Source organism: Osmerus eperlanus, chromosome 3 (genome assembly GCF_963692335.1).
Source record: "Osmerus eperlanus chromosome 3, fOsmEpe2.1, whole genome shotgun sequence".
Lineage (NCBI taxonomy): Eukaryota > Metazoa > Chordata > Actinopteri > Osmeriformes > Osmeridae > Osmerus > Osmerus eperlanus.
The window spans coordinates 5,463,105-5,480,328 of record NC_085020.1 but is presented as its reverse complement, the minus strand read 5'-3'; the positions used below and the strand labels follow the sequence as shown (position 1 = coordinate 5,480,328).

The following is a 17,224-nucleotide window of genomic DNA, read 5'->3' as shown; positions in this document are numbered from 1 at the left end:
ACATTTTATATACGTATTTGTTTATTATGCAACATGTTGGCAAGTGATTATTACATCAAATTTCATGGATTTCTAAATACTGTGCTCTGTGATTTTAGATCCACCTGGACCTCCCTCCAATCCAAGAATTTCTGATACAACTAGGACAACAGCCACCTTTAACTGGGGTAAACCTCACTATGATGGAGGCCTGGCTGTGGATGGATACATTGTTGAGCACAAGAAAGCTGGACATGATGACTGGGAAACAGATACAACCTCTCTGTTGAGAATCACAGAATTTGTGATACCTAACCTTCAGAAGGGTGGCAAATACCACTTCAGAGTCAGAGCAGTGAACTCAGAAGGAGTTGGGGAGCCAGCTGAGGTAGAGGAAGTCGTTGAACTGATAGACCGTGAGACAATTCCAGACTTTGAGCTTGATGCTGAGCTGAGAAGAACCCTTGTTGTCAGATGCCGTGGGTCCATTCGTATATTTGTACCAATTAAAGGCCGTCCAACTCCTGAGGTCACCTGGTCAAAGGACGACATTCCTCTCAAGGGCCGTGCTCATATTGATACAACAGAGTCATACACTCTTGTGGTCATTCCTGATTGTACCAGATATGATGCTGGAAAATATAACTTGACGTTGGAGAATGTTGCTGGAAAGAAGACTGGATTTGTTAATGTACGAGTACTGGATTCTCCAGGACCTCCAGTAAACCTGAAACCAAGAGAGATTACTAAAAGTAGCATCACACTTCAGTGGGAAATCCCCATTATTGATGGTGGATCTAAGATCCTTAACTACATCATTGAGAAGAGAGATGCCACAAAGAAGGCTTACACAGCACTCACCACAACTTGGCAGAAATGCTCCTACAAAATTCCAGACCTGGTAGAAGGTGCTGAATATTACTTCCGCGTCTCTGCTGAGAATGAACTTGGAGTTGGTGAGCCTGCAGAAACCCCAGAGCCAATCAGAGCTTCCCAAGCCCCGACTGCCCCTGAAAATCTTTATGTCACAGATGTAGCCCAGGACTCGGCCAGCCTTGCATGGACAAAGCCAAACCATGATGGTGGCAGCAGGATAACAGGATACGTTATTGAAGCACAGAAAAAGGACACAGATCAGTGGGTGCATGTGACAACTATCAAGGCTCTTGACTATGTAGTAACAGAGCTGACTGAAAATGCCGAATACGTATTCCGCATCATGGCAGTGAATAGCTCCGGCAGAAGTGACCCACGTGAGAGTAGACCTGCTATTATCAAAGAACAAACTGCTGCACCTTCATTTGACCTGCGTGGAGTCTACCAACAGATAGTCATTGCCAAGGCTGGTGATAATGTTAAAGTGGAGATTCCTGTTCTGGGTCGCCCAAGGCCTGCGGTTACATGGAAGAAGGCGGATCAGGACCATGACCTCAAACAGACACAGAGAATAAACACTGAAACAACATCAACCTCAACTATCATCAACATTGGTGAAATCAAGAGGAAGGATGGAGGTCAGTACTCTATGACTGGGAAGAATATCATTGGAACAGTGACAGAGACCATTACTATCCAAGTGCATGATATTCCAGGCCCCCCCACTGGGCCGGTCAAAATTGAGGAAGTTTCTTGTGACTACATTCTGATGTCCTGGGAGGGCCCTGAAAACGATGGAGGCGTACCTATTAACAATTACATAGTTGAGATGAGGGAGACAACTGGCACATCTTGGATGGAGTTGGCAGCTACAGTCATCCGTACAACATTCAAGGCAGCTCGCCTCACAACTGGAGTTCAGTATCAGTTCCGTGTCAAGGCCCAGAACAGGTATGGCATCGGCCCCTGTATAACCTCAGAGGCAGTGGTGGCAGCATATCCATTCGATGTACCAGGACAACCAGGTATTCCTCAAATCACTGCATTCAACAAGGATGCCATGACCCTCAGCTGGAATGAGCCATCTTCTGATGGAGGCAGCCCAATTTTGGGATATCACATTGAACGAAAAGAGAAGAATAGTATCCTGTGGCAGAAGGTCAACAAAGCTATTGTAGTAGGAAACATTTTCAAATCAACTGGCCTAGTGGATGGAATTGCATATGAATACCGTGTTATCGCTGAAAACATAGCTGGCATGAGCAAAGCCAGCAAATCATCTGAAACAACATTTGCTTTGGATCCTGTTGACCCACCAGGCCAACCAGTGGCATTAAATGTAACAAGACATGAGGTGACTGTTCAATGGACAAAGCCTGAAGGGGATGGTGGATTCTCAATCACTGGGTACATAGTGGAGAGAAGAGAACTACCCGATGGACGTTGGCTCAAGGCCAATTTCAGCAATATCCTTGAGACAATATTCACTGTCAGTGGTCTCACAGAGGATTCTTCCTATGAATTCCGCATTTTTGCACGAAATTCAGCAGGAGCAGTCAGTAACCCATCTATACCTTCAGAGCCTGTCATATGCAGAGATGATATTGAAGAGCCAAAGATTGAAGTTGATTCTTCCTTCAGCAGTGGAGTAGTAGTCAAAGCAGGAGATGTCTTTAAACTTGATGCCAGTGTCACAGGAAGACCACTGCCATTGTTGGTATGGACCAAAGAGGGCAAGGAACTTGAAGACACTGGAAAGTTAGAGATCAAATCATCCGACTTCGCTACAACCCTAGTCAACAAGGATTCTCTGAGAAGAGATGGAGGTGCTTTCACATTAACTGCCAGTAATCCCGGTGGATTTGCAAAGTTTGTGTTCAACGTTAAAGTTCTCGACAGACCTGGACCCCCCGATGGCCCTCTTGCTGTTACAGATGTCACTTCAGAAAAGTGCATTCTTTCATGGCTGCCTCCTTCTCATGATGGTGGTGGTAAGATTGAGCACTACATTATTGAAAAACGTGAGACTAGCAGGCTGGCATGGACCAACGTTGCATCAGACTTACAAGTTAACAGATTCAAGGTCTTAAAGCTGCTTAAGGGTAATGAGTACATCTTCAGAGTGATGGCTGTCAATAAATATGGAGTTGGAGAGCCTCTTGAGTCTGAACCAGTTGTCTCCACGAATCCATATGTTCCAGCTGATGCGCCACAAACTCCTGAAGTGACAACAATCACCAAGGACTCTATGGTTGTCTGTTGGGGACACCCAGAGAACAATGGTGGAAGCAATATCTCCAATTATGTAATTGAGAGAAGAGACAAAACAGGTCTGCGCTGGGTAAAATGCAACAAGAGAACTGTGACTGACCTGAGATTCAAAGTGTCTGGCCTCACACCAGGACATGAGTATGAATTTAGAATTATTGCAGAAACGTCTGCAGGACTTGGTGCGCCAAGTGCCTCAAGTCCATTCTACAAAGCTATCGACACAATCTTCCAGCCTGGACCCCCTGGAAATCCAAGGATCTTGGATACAACAAAATCCTCCATTACACTTGCATGGAACAAGCCCGTATATGATGGTGGCTCTGACATTACTGGATATGTTGTGGAGACCTGCCTCCCAGAAGAGGATGAATGGACCATTGTCACTCCTAAGAAGGGCCTTACAGCGACCTCATTTACAATCACTAACTTGAAAGAGAATCAAGAATACAAAATAAACATTGCAGCTGTTAATTGTGAGGGTATTGGAGAGCCAGCGACAGTGCCTGGATCACCCAAAGCAGAAGACAGGCTAGTTGCACCTGAGATTGATCTTGGTGCAGAACTCCGCAAAGTGGTCTGCATCAGGGCCTGCAGCACATTGAGGTTGTTTGTGCCTCTCAAGGGACGACCAGCACCTGATGTGAAGTGGTCCAGAGAAAATGGAGAGCCTCTGACAAAGGCAACCATTGATACCACCTCATCATTTACCTCTGTTCTCATTGAGAATGTGGACAGATTTGATGGTGGAAAGTATTTGTTGACAGTTGAAAACAGCTCAGGCAGCAAAACAGCATACGTGAATGTCCGAGTTCTGGATACACCCGGAGCACCACAGAACCTCATCATCAAAGAGATTACCAGAGACTCAGTGTCTCTTTTGTGGGATGCACCACTTATTGATGGAGGCTCCAGAATCCGTAATTACATTGTGGAGAAACGTGAGTCTGCCAGGAAAGCATACTCTACAGTTTGCGCTAGCTGCCACAAATCCAGCTGGAAAATTGGTGATCTGGAAGAGGGAAAGAACTACTTCTTCAGAATTCTGGCTGAGAATGAATATGGTGTAGGCCTCCCAGCAGAGACAATTGAGTCAATCAAAGTGTCAGAGAAGCCACTTCCACCGGGCAAAGTTTCTCTCGGCGATGTCACAAGCCACAGTGTTACTCTGTCTTGGGAAAAACCAGACCATGATGGAGGAAGCAGAATTTCAGGATACATTGTTGAGATGCAGGGCAAAGGAAGTGAGAAATGGACACAGTGCATGGTTGTTAAAGTCACTGAGGCCACTGTTGCTGGACTGACACAGGGTGAAGAATACTTGTTCCGTGTCTCTGCAACTAATGAGAAGGGAGTTAGTGATCCTCGTCAGCTCAGCATGCCTGTAGTAGCCAAAGACCTTATTATTGTTCCCACATTCAAGCTGTTGTTCTCCACTTATAGTGTGTTGGCTGGTGATGACCTTAAGATTGATGTGCCTTATTCGGCTCGTCCCAAAGCAACTGTGGCATGGCTCAAAGAAGGTGTTGCACTCAAAGAAACAACTAGAGTAAATGCAGCAACCACTGATAATCACCTCTATTTAGTTATCAAGGAGGCCAGCAGAGAAGATGTGGGCAATTATACCATCAAACTCTCAAACACAGCTGGCGAGGCAACAACAGACATTGGAGTAGTTGTTCTTGATAAGCCTGGGCCACCAACAGGCCCCATTAAGTTAGATGAGGTCACAGCTGACAGTGTCATTCTAACCTGGCAGCCACCAGAGTATGATGGTGGATGCACAATTAATAACTATATTGTGGAAAAGAGAGACACATCCACCACAAACTGGCAGATTGTGTCAGCAACAGTTGCAAGAACCACCATCAAGGCTGCCCGCCTTAAGACTGGATGTGAATATCAGTTCAGGATTGCTGCTGAGAACAGATATGGAAAGAGCTCTCTGCTCGTCTCAGAGAATATCTTTGCTCAGTATCCATTTGACCTTCCAAGCACCCCCGGCACCCCAATTGTAGTGGCTTCTACTAAAGAGAGCATGGTCATTGAATGGACTAAGCCTGGTAGTGATGGTGGAAGCAAGATCTTGGGATATCACCTTGAGAGCAAAGAAAGGAACAGTATCCTTTGGATGAAACAAAATAAGCAACTGATCCCAGAGACACGGTTCAAAGCTGTTGGTCTTGAAGAGGGTATTGAATATGAGTTTAGAGTTTATGCTGAGAATATTGTTGGAATCGGAAAACCCAGCAAGCTGTCAGAGATTCAAGTGGCAAGAGATCCATGTGACAGTCCAGGAAGGCCTGAGGCTGTCATTGTCACAAGAAATCAAATCACTCTCAAATGGACAAAACCTGAATCTGATGGTGGAAGCAAAGTGACTGGATATATTGTTGAAAAGAAAGAGCTTCCTGAGGGTCGCTGGATGAAGGCCAGTTTCGCCAATGTTATGGAAACTAAGTTTGTTGTAACTGGTTTAGTTGAGGAGCAAGAATATGAGTTCCGTGTCATTGCCAGAAATGCTGCTGGGGTCTCTAGCAAACCCTCTGAGAGCACAGGAGCCATCACTGCAAAGGATGAGGTGGATCCTCCCAAAATAGACATTGATGCTAAATGTTCACAGACAGTTGTTGTCAATGCAGGAGAAGCCTTCCAGCTCAATGCAAGTATTCATGGAAAACCAGTTCCTTCAGTCCACTGGATGAAGGGTGGCGAGGAAATAACAAATGCAGCTCGTCTTGAGATAAAGAACACTGAATTTACAGCTAATTTGAGTGTTAAAGAAGCAATCCGTGTTGATGGAGGTCAGTATGTACTTTTACTGAGAAATGTTGGTGGAGAGAAATCTGTCAACATCAATGTCAAAGTTCTAGACAGACCTGGTCCCCCTGAGGGCCCTATCTCTATCTACGGTGTCACAAGTGAAAAGTGCTGCATTTCCTGGAAACCACCCCAACAAGATGGAGGCAGTGATGTTTCTCATTACATTGTTGAGAGGAGAGAGACAAGCAGATTGGTCTGGACTGTAGTTGAACCCAAAGTACAAACCCTAAATTTGAAGATCACCAAACTTGTTCCTGGTAATGAATACATCTTTAGAGTCATTCCTGTGAACAAATATGGAATTGGTGAACCTCTCGAGTCTGAGGCAGTGATTTCCAGAAATCAATTTGTAGCACCGGGCCCTCCAACTGAGGTTGACATCTCTACCATAACTAAAGATTCAATGGTAATAACCTGGGAAAGGCCCACAGAGGATGGTGGCAATCCCATCAGTGGATTCGTTGTTGAAAAACGAGACAAAGACGGTGTTAGATGGACAAGATGCAACAAGCGCACAGTGTGTGAGTTGCGCTTCAGAGTAACTGGTCTCCTTGAAAATCACAGTTATGAATACAAAGTTTCTGCTGAAAATGCTGCTGGAGTTGGAACACCAAGTGCACCAACAATATACTATAAGGCTCTGGATCCCACCTTTAAACCAGGGCCTCCGAATAATCCCAAGATAACAGACACATACAGGACATCTGTTGATCTGTCCTGGGCCAAGCCTATTTATGATGGTGATTGTGAGATTCAAGGATACATTGTTGAGGCCTGCGATGTAGCAGCTGGTGACTGGGTAATGTGTACTCCCCCATCAGGCATCAAGGAGACCACATTTAAAGTAACCAAACTTCTGGAGAAGCATGTGTACCAGTTCAGAGTATGTGCCATCAACAAAGTTGGTGTTGGGGAGCAGGCAGATTTCACAGGAAAAATCCTTCTGGAGCAAAAACTGGAGGCACCAGATCTAGATCTTGACGCTGATCTCCGAAAGATGATCAACATCAGAGCTGCAAGCACTCTCAGACTTTTTGTTCCAGTAAAGGGACGCCCAGCTCCTGAACTCAAGTGGGGCAAGACTGATGGGGACATAAAGGAAACAGCCCAGATTGACAATACAGGCAGCTATGCCTCACTCATGATTGAAAATGTTGATAGGTTCGATAGCGGCAAGTACACTCTTACTGCAGAGAATGGCAGTGGAGTAAAGTCTGTCTTCCTTAGTGTCAGAGTTTTGGATTCACCTAGTGCACCTGCCAATTTCACTGTGAAGGAGATCACTAAAAGCTCTATAACTCTAACATGGGAACCCCCAACACTGGATGGTGGCTCAAAGATCAAGCACTACATTTTAGAAAAACGAGAGAGCACAAGGAAAGTGTATTCCCCTGTCACCATTTGTAACAGGATGTCATGGAGGATTGAACCACTTCCAGAGGGTGGTATCTATTTCTTCAGAGTCTTGGCAGAGAACGAATGGGGCGTTGGGTTGCCTGCAGAGACCCCTGAGCCATTGAAAATCTCAGAAGTGCCTCAACCCCCTGGTAAAGTCAGTGTTGTTGATGTCACACGCAACAGTGTCGCCCTATGCTGGGAGAAACCCAATCACGATGGAGGCAGCAGAATCAGCTCTTACGAGGTTGAAATGCAGGCCAAGGGCAGTGAGACATGGACTGTCTGTGCTCAGGTAAAATCACTTGAAACTGTTGTCACTAATCTGGCTGAAGGGGAGGAGTACACATTTAGGGTCAGTGCTGTCAATTCCAAGGGCAAGAGTGACCCAAGACTTTTGGCCAATCCAGTGGTGGCTAAGGACCTTGCTATTGAACCTGCTATTAGACCTAAAATAAGCAACTATAGTGTACAGGTTGGGTATGACCTGAAGATTGAAGTGCCTATTGCTGGTCACCCTAAACCCGTTATTACATGGACAAAAGATGGTGTTGCCTTGAAACAAACCACAAGAGTTAATGTCATTGACAGTGCACACCACACAACTCTCTCAATTAAAGAGGCAACACGAGACGATGGTGGTATGTATGGCATTAATGTGGCTAATGCTCTTGGACAGAAAGATGCAACCATTGAAGTTATCACCCTTGATAAACCTGGGCCGCCTACAGGCCCAATCAAGATGGAAGAAGTCAGTGCGGAAAGCATCACACTTGTCTGGGAACCTCCAACATACACAGGTGGCTGTCCGATTTCAAATTATGTTGTTGAGAAGAGAGATACAACCACTACAAACTGGGTTGTAGTTTCTGCCACTGTAGCCAGAACTACATTGAAAGTTTCCAATTTGAAAACTGGTGCTGAATACCAATTCAGGATCTGTGCTGAAAACAGATATGGCAAGAGCTATGCCATTGACTCAGAGCCGGTCCTTGCCCAGTATCCCTTCAAAGAGCCAGGTCCACCAGGCACACCCTTTATATCCTCCTACACTAAGGATTACATGGTTGTGGAATGGCACAAACCCCTGTCTGACGGAGGCAGTGTTATTCTCGGCTACCACCTTGAGAGAAAAGAAAAGAACAGCATCCTCTGGACAAAGATCAATAAATCTCTGATCCAAGATCCAAGATACAAATCTACACCTTTGGAGGAGGGAATTGAGTATGAGTACAGAGTGGCTGCAGAGAATATTGTTGGCATTGGCAAATGTAGCAAACTCTCTGAGGGGTGTGTGGCACGTGACCCCTGTGATCCTCCGGGCACACCAGAAGCTATCATTGTATCCAGGCACTCCGTCAAACTGAGATGGACTAGGCCACAGTATGATGGTGGAAGTCTGATCACTGGATACGTTGTTGAGAAACGCGATCTCCCAGAAGGAAAGTGGATGAAGGCTAGTTTCACAAATATCCTTGAAACAGAATTTACAGTTCTTGGCTTGACTGAAGACTGTATGTATGATTTCAGAGTCATTGCTAGGAATGGAGCTGGAGCTATCAGTAAGCCCTCTGAGAGCACTGGTTCCATCACAGCAAAGGATGAGGTTGAGACACCAAAATGTGAAGTTGATTCCATGTACAACCAAGTGATTGTTGTCAATGCTGGGGAAACATTTACACTTGAGGCAAGTGTCGAAGGAAAGCCGATACCCACTGCTCAGTGGTTCAAAAGTGATGCTGAAATTGAAAACTCCGCAAGATTGGAGATCAAGAACACTGATTTCAAGGCAGTGGTTGTTGTTAAGGATGCTATTAGAGTAGATGGTGGCCAATACACATTGCTTCTGACAAATGTCGCTGGTAAAAAATCAGTATCATTCAACGTGAAAGTGCTGGACAGACCAGGACCCTCTGAAGGACCCCTCACCATTGGCAATGTCACATGTGAGAAATGTTCTCTTTCTTGGCTTCCACCCAGACACGATGGTGGTGCTAGTATTTCCCATTATATCATTCAAAAGAGAGAGACCAGTCGTTTGGCTTGGACTTTGGTTTCTGGTGATTGTGGAGCAACAATGTTTAAAGTCACCAAGCTTCTTAAAGGAAATGAATACATCTTCCGTGTCATGGCAGTCAACAAATTTGGTGATGGTGAACCTCTGGAGTCAGCCCCAGTCATAATGAGAAATCAATTTGTTCCTCCTGGTGCTCCTCAAGAGCTGGAGATCACGAATGTTGCTCGAGATTCCATGACTGTATGCTGGACCCGTCCAGAGGCGGATGGAGGAAGCGAAATTGCTGGCTACATTGTAGAGAAGAGAGACAGAGCAGGAGTCAGATGGACTAAATGCAACAAACGCAGAGTTACAGATCTCCGTTTCAGAGTAACTGGTCTGACAGAGGATCATGAGTATGAATTCAGACTCTCAGCAGAAAATGCTGCAGGAGTTGGCCAACCAAGTCCAGCCACTCCTTATATTAAAGCCTGTGATCCAACATTTGAACCCGGCCCCCCCACTAACGCCCATGCGGTTGACACTACAAAGAACTCCATATCACTTGCCTGGGGCAGGCCCATCTATGATGGTGGCTGTGATATTCAGGGTTATGCTGTGGAGATATGCAAAGCTGATGAGGAGGAATGGACTATATGCACCCCACCAACTGGATTGAATGCAACTAAATTTGAAATTACCAAACTTATTGAACATCAGGAGTATAAGATACGAGTATGTGCCATGAATAAGTTAGGTGTGGGTGAGCCTGCAGAGGTTCAAGGAACAGTAAAACCAGCTGATACAATTGTTCCCCCAGAGATTGAGCTGGATTCAGAGTTGAGGAAAGGAGTCGTTGTACGTGCAGGAGGATCGATGAGAATAAATATTCCATTCAGAGGACGCCCTGTCCCAGAAATTAATTGGTCTAAGGATGAGGGTGACCTACCTAGTAAAACTCAAATTGAGAGGGGTGCAGATTACACACAATTGTCAATTGATATCTGTGACAGAAACGATGCAGGAAAATACATTCTGGCCCTGGAAAACAGTGCTGGTTCAAAAGCCGCTTTTGTCTCTGTTAGAGTGCTTGACACACCAGGAGCGCCACTGAACTTTACAGTAAAAGAAATCAAGAGGGAGTCTGTCATTCTTACTTGGGAGGCCCCACTGATTGATGGTGGAGCAAGGATTAAGAACTATATTGTGGATAAGCGTGAATCAACCAGGAAAGCCTACTCCAATGTCAATAACAAGTGCACAAAGACCAGTTTCCGTGTGGGAGGTCTCACTGAGGGAGCTATCTACTACTTTAGGGTCATGGCTGAGAATGAGTTTGGAGTTGGTCTGCCAGCTGAAACACTGGATGCAGTGAAGACGTCAGAGGCACCTCTGCCTGTGGGAAAGATCACTCTAACTGATGTAACCAAGACCACTGCTTCCTTCTCATGGGAGAAACCAGACCATGATGGTGGCAGCCGAATCATAGGATACTACATTGAGATGCAGCCCACAGGATCAGAAGAATGGATGGTAGCGACAACCACAAAGACTTGTGAAGGAACCGTCACAGGCCTCAGTTCAGGGCAGGAATACCTCTTCAGAGTGTCTGCCTTCAACGACAAGGGAAAGAGTGATCCCAGGCCACTAGCGGCCCCTGTCACAGCCAAAGATGTTACTATTGAGCCCCAGTTCAAAATGGCTGCCAACACATACAGTGTGCAATGTGGGGAAGATCTGAAGATAGAAATACCCGTAATAGGTCGCCCTGCACCAAAGATAGCATGGGCTAAGGATGGACAAGCAATTAAAGAGACAACCAGACTTAATGTCTTAAGCACAGCATCAGCAACATCTCTTCGTATCAAAGAGTCTAACAAAGAAGATTCCGGCAAGTACTCCATCACAGCAACCAGCAGTGCTGGTACAGCCACAGCGGACATTTCTATTGTGATTCTTGATAAACCAGGTCCACCCAAAGGGCCTGTGAATATTGATGAAGTTAGCTCTAACTTTGTAACATTGTCCTGGGAAACACCTGAGTACACCGGAGGTTGTCAGATCAACAATTACGTTGTTGAGAAGCGTGACACCACAACCACAACATGGCAGATAGTGTCTGCCACTGTGGCAAGAACAACCATCAAAGTTTGTAGACTGAAGACTGGTGTTGAATATCAGTTCAGAGTGTCTGCAGAGAACAGATATGGAAAGAGTCCATCATTGGATTCTGCAACTGTCGTTGCTCAGTATCCTTTCAGTGAGCCGGCTGCACCTGGTACTCCATTTGTCTCATCAGTTACAAAAGACTACATGGTTGTGGAGTGGAAACCACCAGCCAACAACGGAGGTAGTCCTGTCTTGGGCTACCACCTTGAACGCAAAGAGAAAAACAGTCTCCTCTGGACAAAGTTGAACACACTTCTTATCCCTGATGCTCGATTTAAAACATCTGAACTTGAAGAGGGCATTGAATATGAATTTAGAGTATATGCTGAAAATATTGCTGGCTTGAGTCCATCGAGCAAGGTTTCACAATGCTGTGTGGCTAGAGATCCCTGTGACCCACCTGGCACCCCTGAGGCTATTGTCATCACCAGGAACCATGTCACCCTGCAGTGGACAAGGCCCCAGTATGACGGTGGAAGCGCCATAACAGGCTATATTGTTGAGAGGAAAAAGCATCCTGACAACCGTTGGATGAAGGCTAGCTTCACAAACATAATTGAAACACAGTTCACTTACTCTGGCATGACTGAAGACAAGGTGTATGAGTTCAGAGTCATTGCTAGGAATGCAGCTGGTATTTTCAGCGCGCCTTCTGAGAGCACTGGAGAGATTACTGCTAAAGATGAAATTGAAGCCCCGGATGCAACAATGGATCCTAAATTCAAGGATGTAACTGTTGTTCATGCGAGTGAGACGTTCATTATTGATGCTGATTACTCTGGAAAACCTCTACCTGATATAATGTGGCTGAAGGATGGAAAAGAGATAGACAATGCTACCCCAAGAATGGAAGTCAAAACAAGCCTCACACGTACAGTGCTGACAGTTAAGGACTGCATCAGGGTAGATGGTGGACACTTTGTCTTGAGCCTCACCAATGTTGGTGGAAAAAAGTTGATACCAGTTACTGTTAAAGTACTGGATAGGCCTGGTCCTCCCGATGGCCCTCTGAAGGTAACTGGTGTCACTGCAGAGAAATGCTATCTACATTGGAGTCACCCCTTACATGATGGTGGTGCAAGTGTTTCTCATTACATCATTGAGAAGAGAGAAACCAGCCGACTTTCATGGACAGTAGTTGAACCCCAAATCCAAGCTGTCAGCTACAAAGTAACCAAACTCCTGCCTGGCAATGAATACATTTTCAGAGTCACTGCAGTGAATAAGTATGGCATTGGAGAGCCTCTGGAATCTGACCCTGTAATTGCACGCAATCCTTTCAAGGCACCCAGTGCTCCCTCCACACCAGAGCCAAGCTTTATAACACGTGACTCAATTGTGCTCGTTTGGGAACGCCCAGAGAATAATGGTGGTTCAGAGATTGATGGCTATGTCTTGGAGAAACGTGACAAACAGGGAGTTAGATGGACTAAATGCAACAAGAAGAGACTAAATGACCTTCGGTTCAGAGTCACCGGACTCACAGAAGGCCACTCTTATGAGTTTAGAGTATCTGCTGAGAATGCAGGTGGTGTGGGGGTACCCAGTAAAACAACAGAGTACATCACTGCCTGTGATGCCACATATCCACCTGGTCCTCCTAACAACCCCAAAGTGACAGACACCTCTAGTACCAGTGTGTCACTCTCGTGGTCGAGGCCCATCTATGATGGTGGAGCAGCCATCACCGGATACGTAGTGGAGGTGAAAGAGGCATCGGTAGAAGATGAATGGCTTGTGAGCACACCACACACTGGTGTTCAAGCCACACATTTCACAGTGAAAAAACTAAAGGAAAATGCTGAATATAATTTCCGCGTCTGTGCTGTTAACATTGAGGGAGTTGGAGAGCATGTGGACTTGCCAGGAACTGTGATTGCAGCTGAAAGACTTGATCCCCCTGAGATTGAGTTGGATTCTGACCTAAGGAAAATGGTTTCAGTTCGTGCCAGTGCAACCCTCCGTCTGTTTGTCCCAATCAAAGGAAAACCTGAGCCTGAAGTCAAATGGTCAAAGGCTGAAGGATCTATCAGTGAGCGAGCCCAAATAGAGGTGACCAGCTCTTACACAATGCTCGTCATTGATAATGTCAACAGATCCCACACGGGCAAGTATGTGTTGACCCTGGAAAACATCAAAGGTTCAAAGTCAGCATTCATTAATGTCAGAGTGTTGGATTCACCTAGTGCACCTACCAACTTTGTGGTCAAGGATGTGAAGAGAGACTCTGTTGCCATCTCCTGGGAACCCCCACTCATTGATGGTGGAGCCAAGATCACACATTACATTGTGGAAAAGAGGGAAACTGCTAGATTGGCATTTACAAGTGTTTCTAACAACTGCGTAAGAAATTCATATAAGATTGATGACCTTGTAGAGGGTGGTGTCTACTTCTTCCGTGTTCTGGCCGTCAATGAGCTGGGTGTAGGACTGCCTGTTGAAACAGCAGAGCCTATTAAGGTTTCTCAGGCCCCTTTACCTCCTGGCAAAATTACTCTAGTAGATGTAACTCGCCACACTGTGAGTCTTTCATGGGATAAACCTGACCATGATGGTGGCAGCAAGATCCAATGCTACATCGTAGAGATGCAACTTAAAGGTGAAGATAAATGGACTGTGTGCACTGAGATGAAAGCACTGGAGGCAACTGTCGAAGGCCTCACCTCAGGAGACGAATACTCATTTAGGGTCATTGCTGTAAATGACAAGGGAAGGAGTGATCCCAAACCCCTAGCAACACCTGTTGTGGTGAAGGACATTACAATCGAACCAGTGATTAACCTGTTATTCAACACATACAGTGTTAAGGCAGGAGATGACCTGAAGATTGATGTTCCATTTAGAGGCAGACCTGATCCTGAAGTTTCATGGAAAAAAGATGGTCATTCTTTGAAGCAGACCACCAGGGTGAATGTTTTGACATCTAAAACGTCATCCAAGATTACTATCAAAGATGCAACCCGGGAAGATTTTGGAAAATATGAGATCACTTTAACCAACTCAATTGGCACAAAATCTGCCAGAATAGCTGTTATAATCTTGGACAAACCTGGCCCACCAAGTGGAATAAAGGTAGACGAAGTTAGTGCTGACTTTATTTTACTTTCATGGGAGCCTCCAACCTACGATGGTGGATGTCAAATTAATAACTATGTTGTGGAGAAGAGAGACACAACTTCCACAACATGGCAGATTGTCTCAGCTACAGTTGCCAGAACATCAATTAAGGTTTGCCGCTTGACACAGGGCACTGAATATCAGTTCCGTATTGCAGCAGAGAATCGCTTTGGTAAGAGCCATGCCATTGATTCTGCACCTATAGTGGCCCAGTATCCATTTGAGCCACCTGGCCCTCCAGTAAACATTCATGTTTCCCATGCCACAAAGTCTGGCATGCTGGTTGAGTGGAATAAACCAGCCAGTGATGGTGGAAGTCCCATAATTGGTTATCACCTTGAGTGTAAAGACCAAAGCAGTATTCTGTGGACCAAGATCAACAGAGGTCTCATTGCGGAAAATCAGTTCAAAGCGACAGGCATTGAGGAAGGCCTGTTGTATCAGTACCGTGTATATGCTGAGAACATTGCCGGAATTGGACCCAGCACAAAGCCATCGGAGCCTGTAGCGGCAAGAGACCCATGTAATCCTCCATGCAACCTCACAGTAACTAATATTACCAGAACATCAGTATCACTTTCATGGGAAAGGCCAGAGTTTGACGGTGGAGCCAAAATTACAGGTTACATTGTTGAGCGCAAAGAGCTTCCTGATGGTCGTTGGCTGAAGTGCAATTTTGCTAATCTCCAAGAGACATACTTTGATGTTACTGGCTTGACGGAGGATGTACAATATGACTTCCATGTCATTGCCAAGAATGCAGCTGAGCTCCTTAGTGTACCATCAGAGGGCACAGGGGCAGTCACTGTCAAAGATGATGTGGATCCCCCCACTGTCATCCTTGAGGACAAATATAGACAATTGGTGGTCGTCAAAGCTGGAGAAATTTTGAGTATTGAGGCAGATCTCACTGGCCGTCCACATCCTGTTGTGTCATGGACAAAGGATGGAAAAGAGATTGATGCCAAAGCAAGAGTGGAAATTATATCCACAAACACCCACACCACATTACTTGTCAGAGATAGCATCAGAAGAGACTCTGGCCAGTACGTTTTGACTCTACAGAATGTGGCTGGAACCAGGTCCATGGCTGTGAATTGCAAAGTTTTGGACCGTCCTGGGCCTTCATCTGGACCTTTGGCAGTGTCCGGCCTCACAGCTGAAAAATGTACCATTACCTGGGGACCACCCCAAGAAAACGGTGGGGCTGAAATCATGCACTACATTGTTGAGAAACGTGAAACCAGTCGCCTGGCCTGGACTTTAGTATATGGTGACATGAAGGCCACCACATGCAAGGTCACTAAACTGTTGAGAGGAAATGAGTACATTTTCAGAGTGAGGGGAATAAATAAGTATGGTGATGGTGAGCCCCTGGAGAGTGATCCCGTTACAGCTAGGGATCCCTTCACCATCCCTGTTGCACCAACAGATGTCCAGGTGACCAGTGTGACAGGCGAAGCGATGACCATCTGCTGGGAAAGGCCTGTCTCTGATGGAGGAAGCAGCATCTATGGCTATGTGATTGAAAAACGAGAGAAGACTGGACTTCGTTGGGTGCGTGTGAACAAAAAGCCTGTTTATGACCTTAGGGTCAAAGCATCCAACCTGCGTCAGGGGAGTGAATATGAGTACAGAGTCTATGCTGAAAACGCAGCAGGACTAAGTGCCCCAAGCATACCGTGCCCACTGACCAAAGCAGAGGACCCACTGTTCCTGCCATCCCCACCAGCTAAACCCAAGGTGATCGACTCAACCAAGTCCACTGTCACTCTGACATGGAACAAGCCCCTGTTTGATGGTGGTGCTGCTGTGAAAGGTTACCGTGTTGAATACAGGAATACCATGGAAGAGGACTGGAATGTTGGTGTTCAGAACACAAAGAACACTGAATTCACAGTTGTGAAGCTTACACCTGGAGCAGAGTATGTGTTTGTTGTTAAATCCATAAACAAGATTGGGGTCAGTGAACCCAGCCCTCCCACTGATCCTCAGGTAGCAAAAGAAAGAGAGGACGAGCCAGTATTTGACATCAGCAATGATATGCGGAAGACACTTATGGTCAAGGATGGCAGTTCATTCACCATGAAGATACCATTCAAGGGGAAGCCGGTTCCTAATGTCATGTGGAACAAGGCAGATGTGGACCTAAGAGTGAGGGCAATCATCGATACTACAGATACATTCACATCTATTACAGTGGAAAAAGCAACTCGTGATGACTCTGGAAAATACACAGTGACATTGCAGAACACCGCTGGAACAGCCACACTGACACTGAATGTTAGGGTTCTGGACTCCCCTGGCCCACCATCTCATGTTGAGATCAAGGAGGTCACCAAGACATCTGCAACAGTCACCTGGGACACCCCCGAGAATGAGGGTGGCGGAGCTGTCAAGAACTACCTTGTTGACCTGCGTGAGGCAAGCAAAAAGGGATGGACCAGAATCACAGATACATGCCACCGACTGACTTACAAGCTGTCAGACCTTGTAGAGGGAGGCGTCTACTACTTCAGAATCATTGGTGAAAATGAATATGGAATTGGTGTACCCGCTGAGACTAAAGAGGGAACCAAGATTACAGGTATAGTAAAGTTA

General features: G+C 45.8%; 1 protein-coding gene across 1 annotated transcript in view; it reads left to right on the top strand.

Annotated features, from left to right (window-relative positions):
* The window catches only part of LOC134016980 (titin-like), a 154,155-nt gene that overhangs the window by 111,034 nt on the left and 25,897 nt on the right, over window positions 1–17,224 (top strand). Inside the window, exon 180 of the mRNA XM_062456226.1 lies at window positions 99–17,210. Within this exon, the coding sequence (XP_062312210.1) occupies window positions 99–17,210 (17,112 nt within the window). The remainder of the gene's footprint in view (window positions 1–98; window positions 17,211–17,224) is intronic.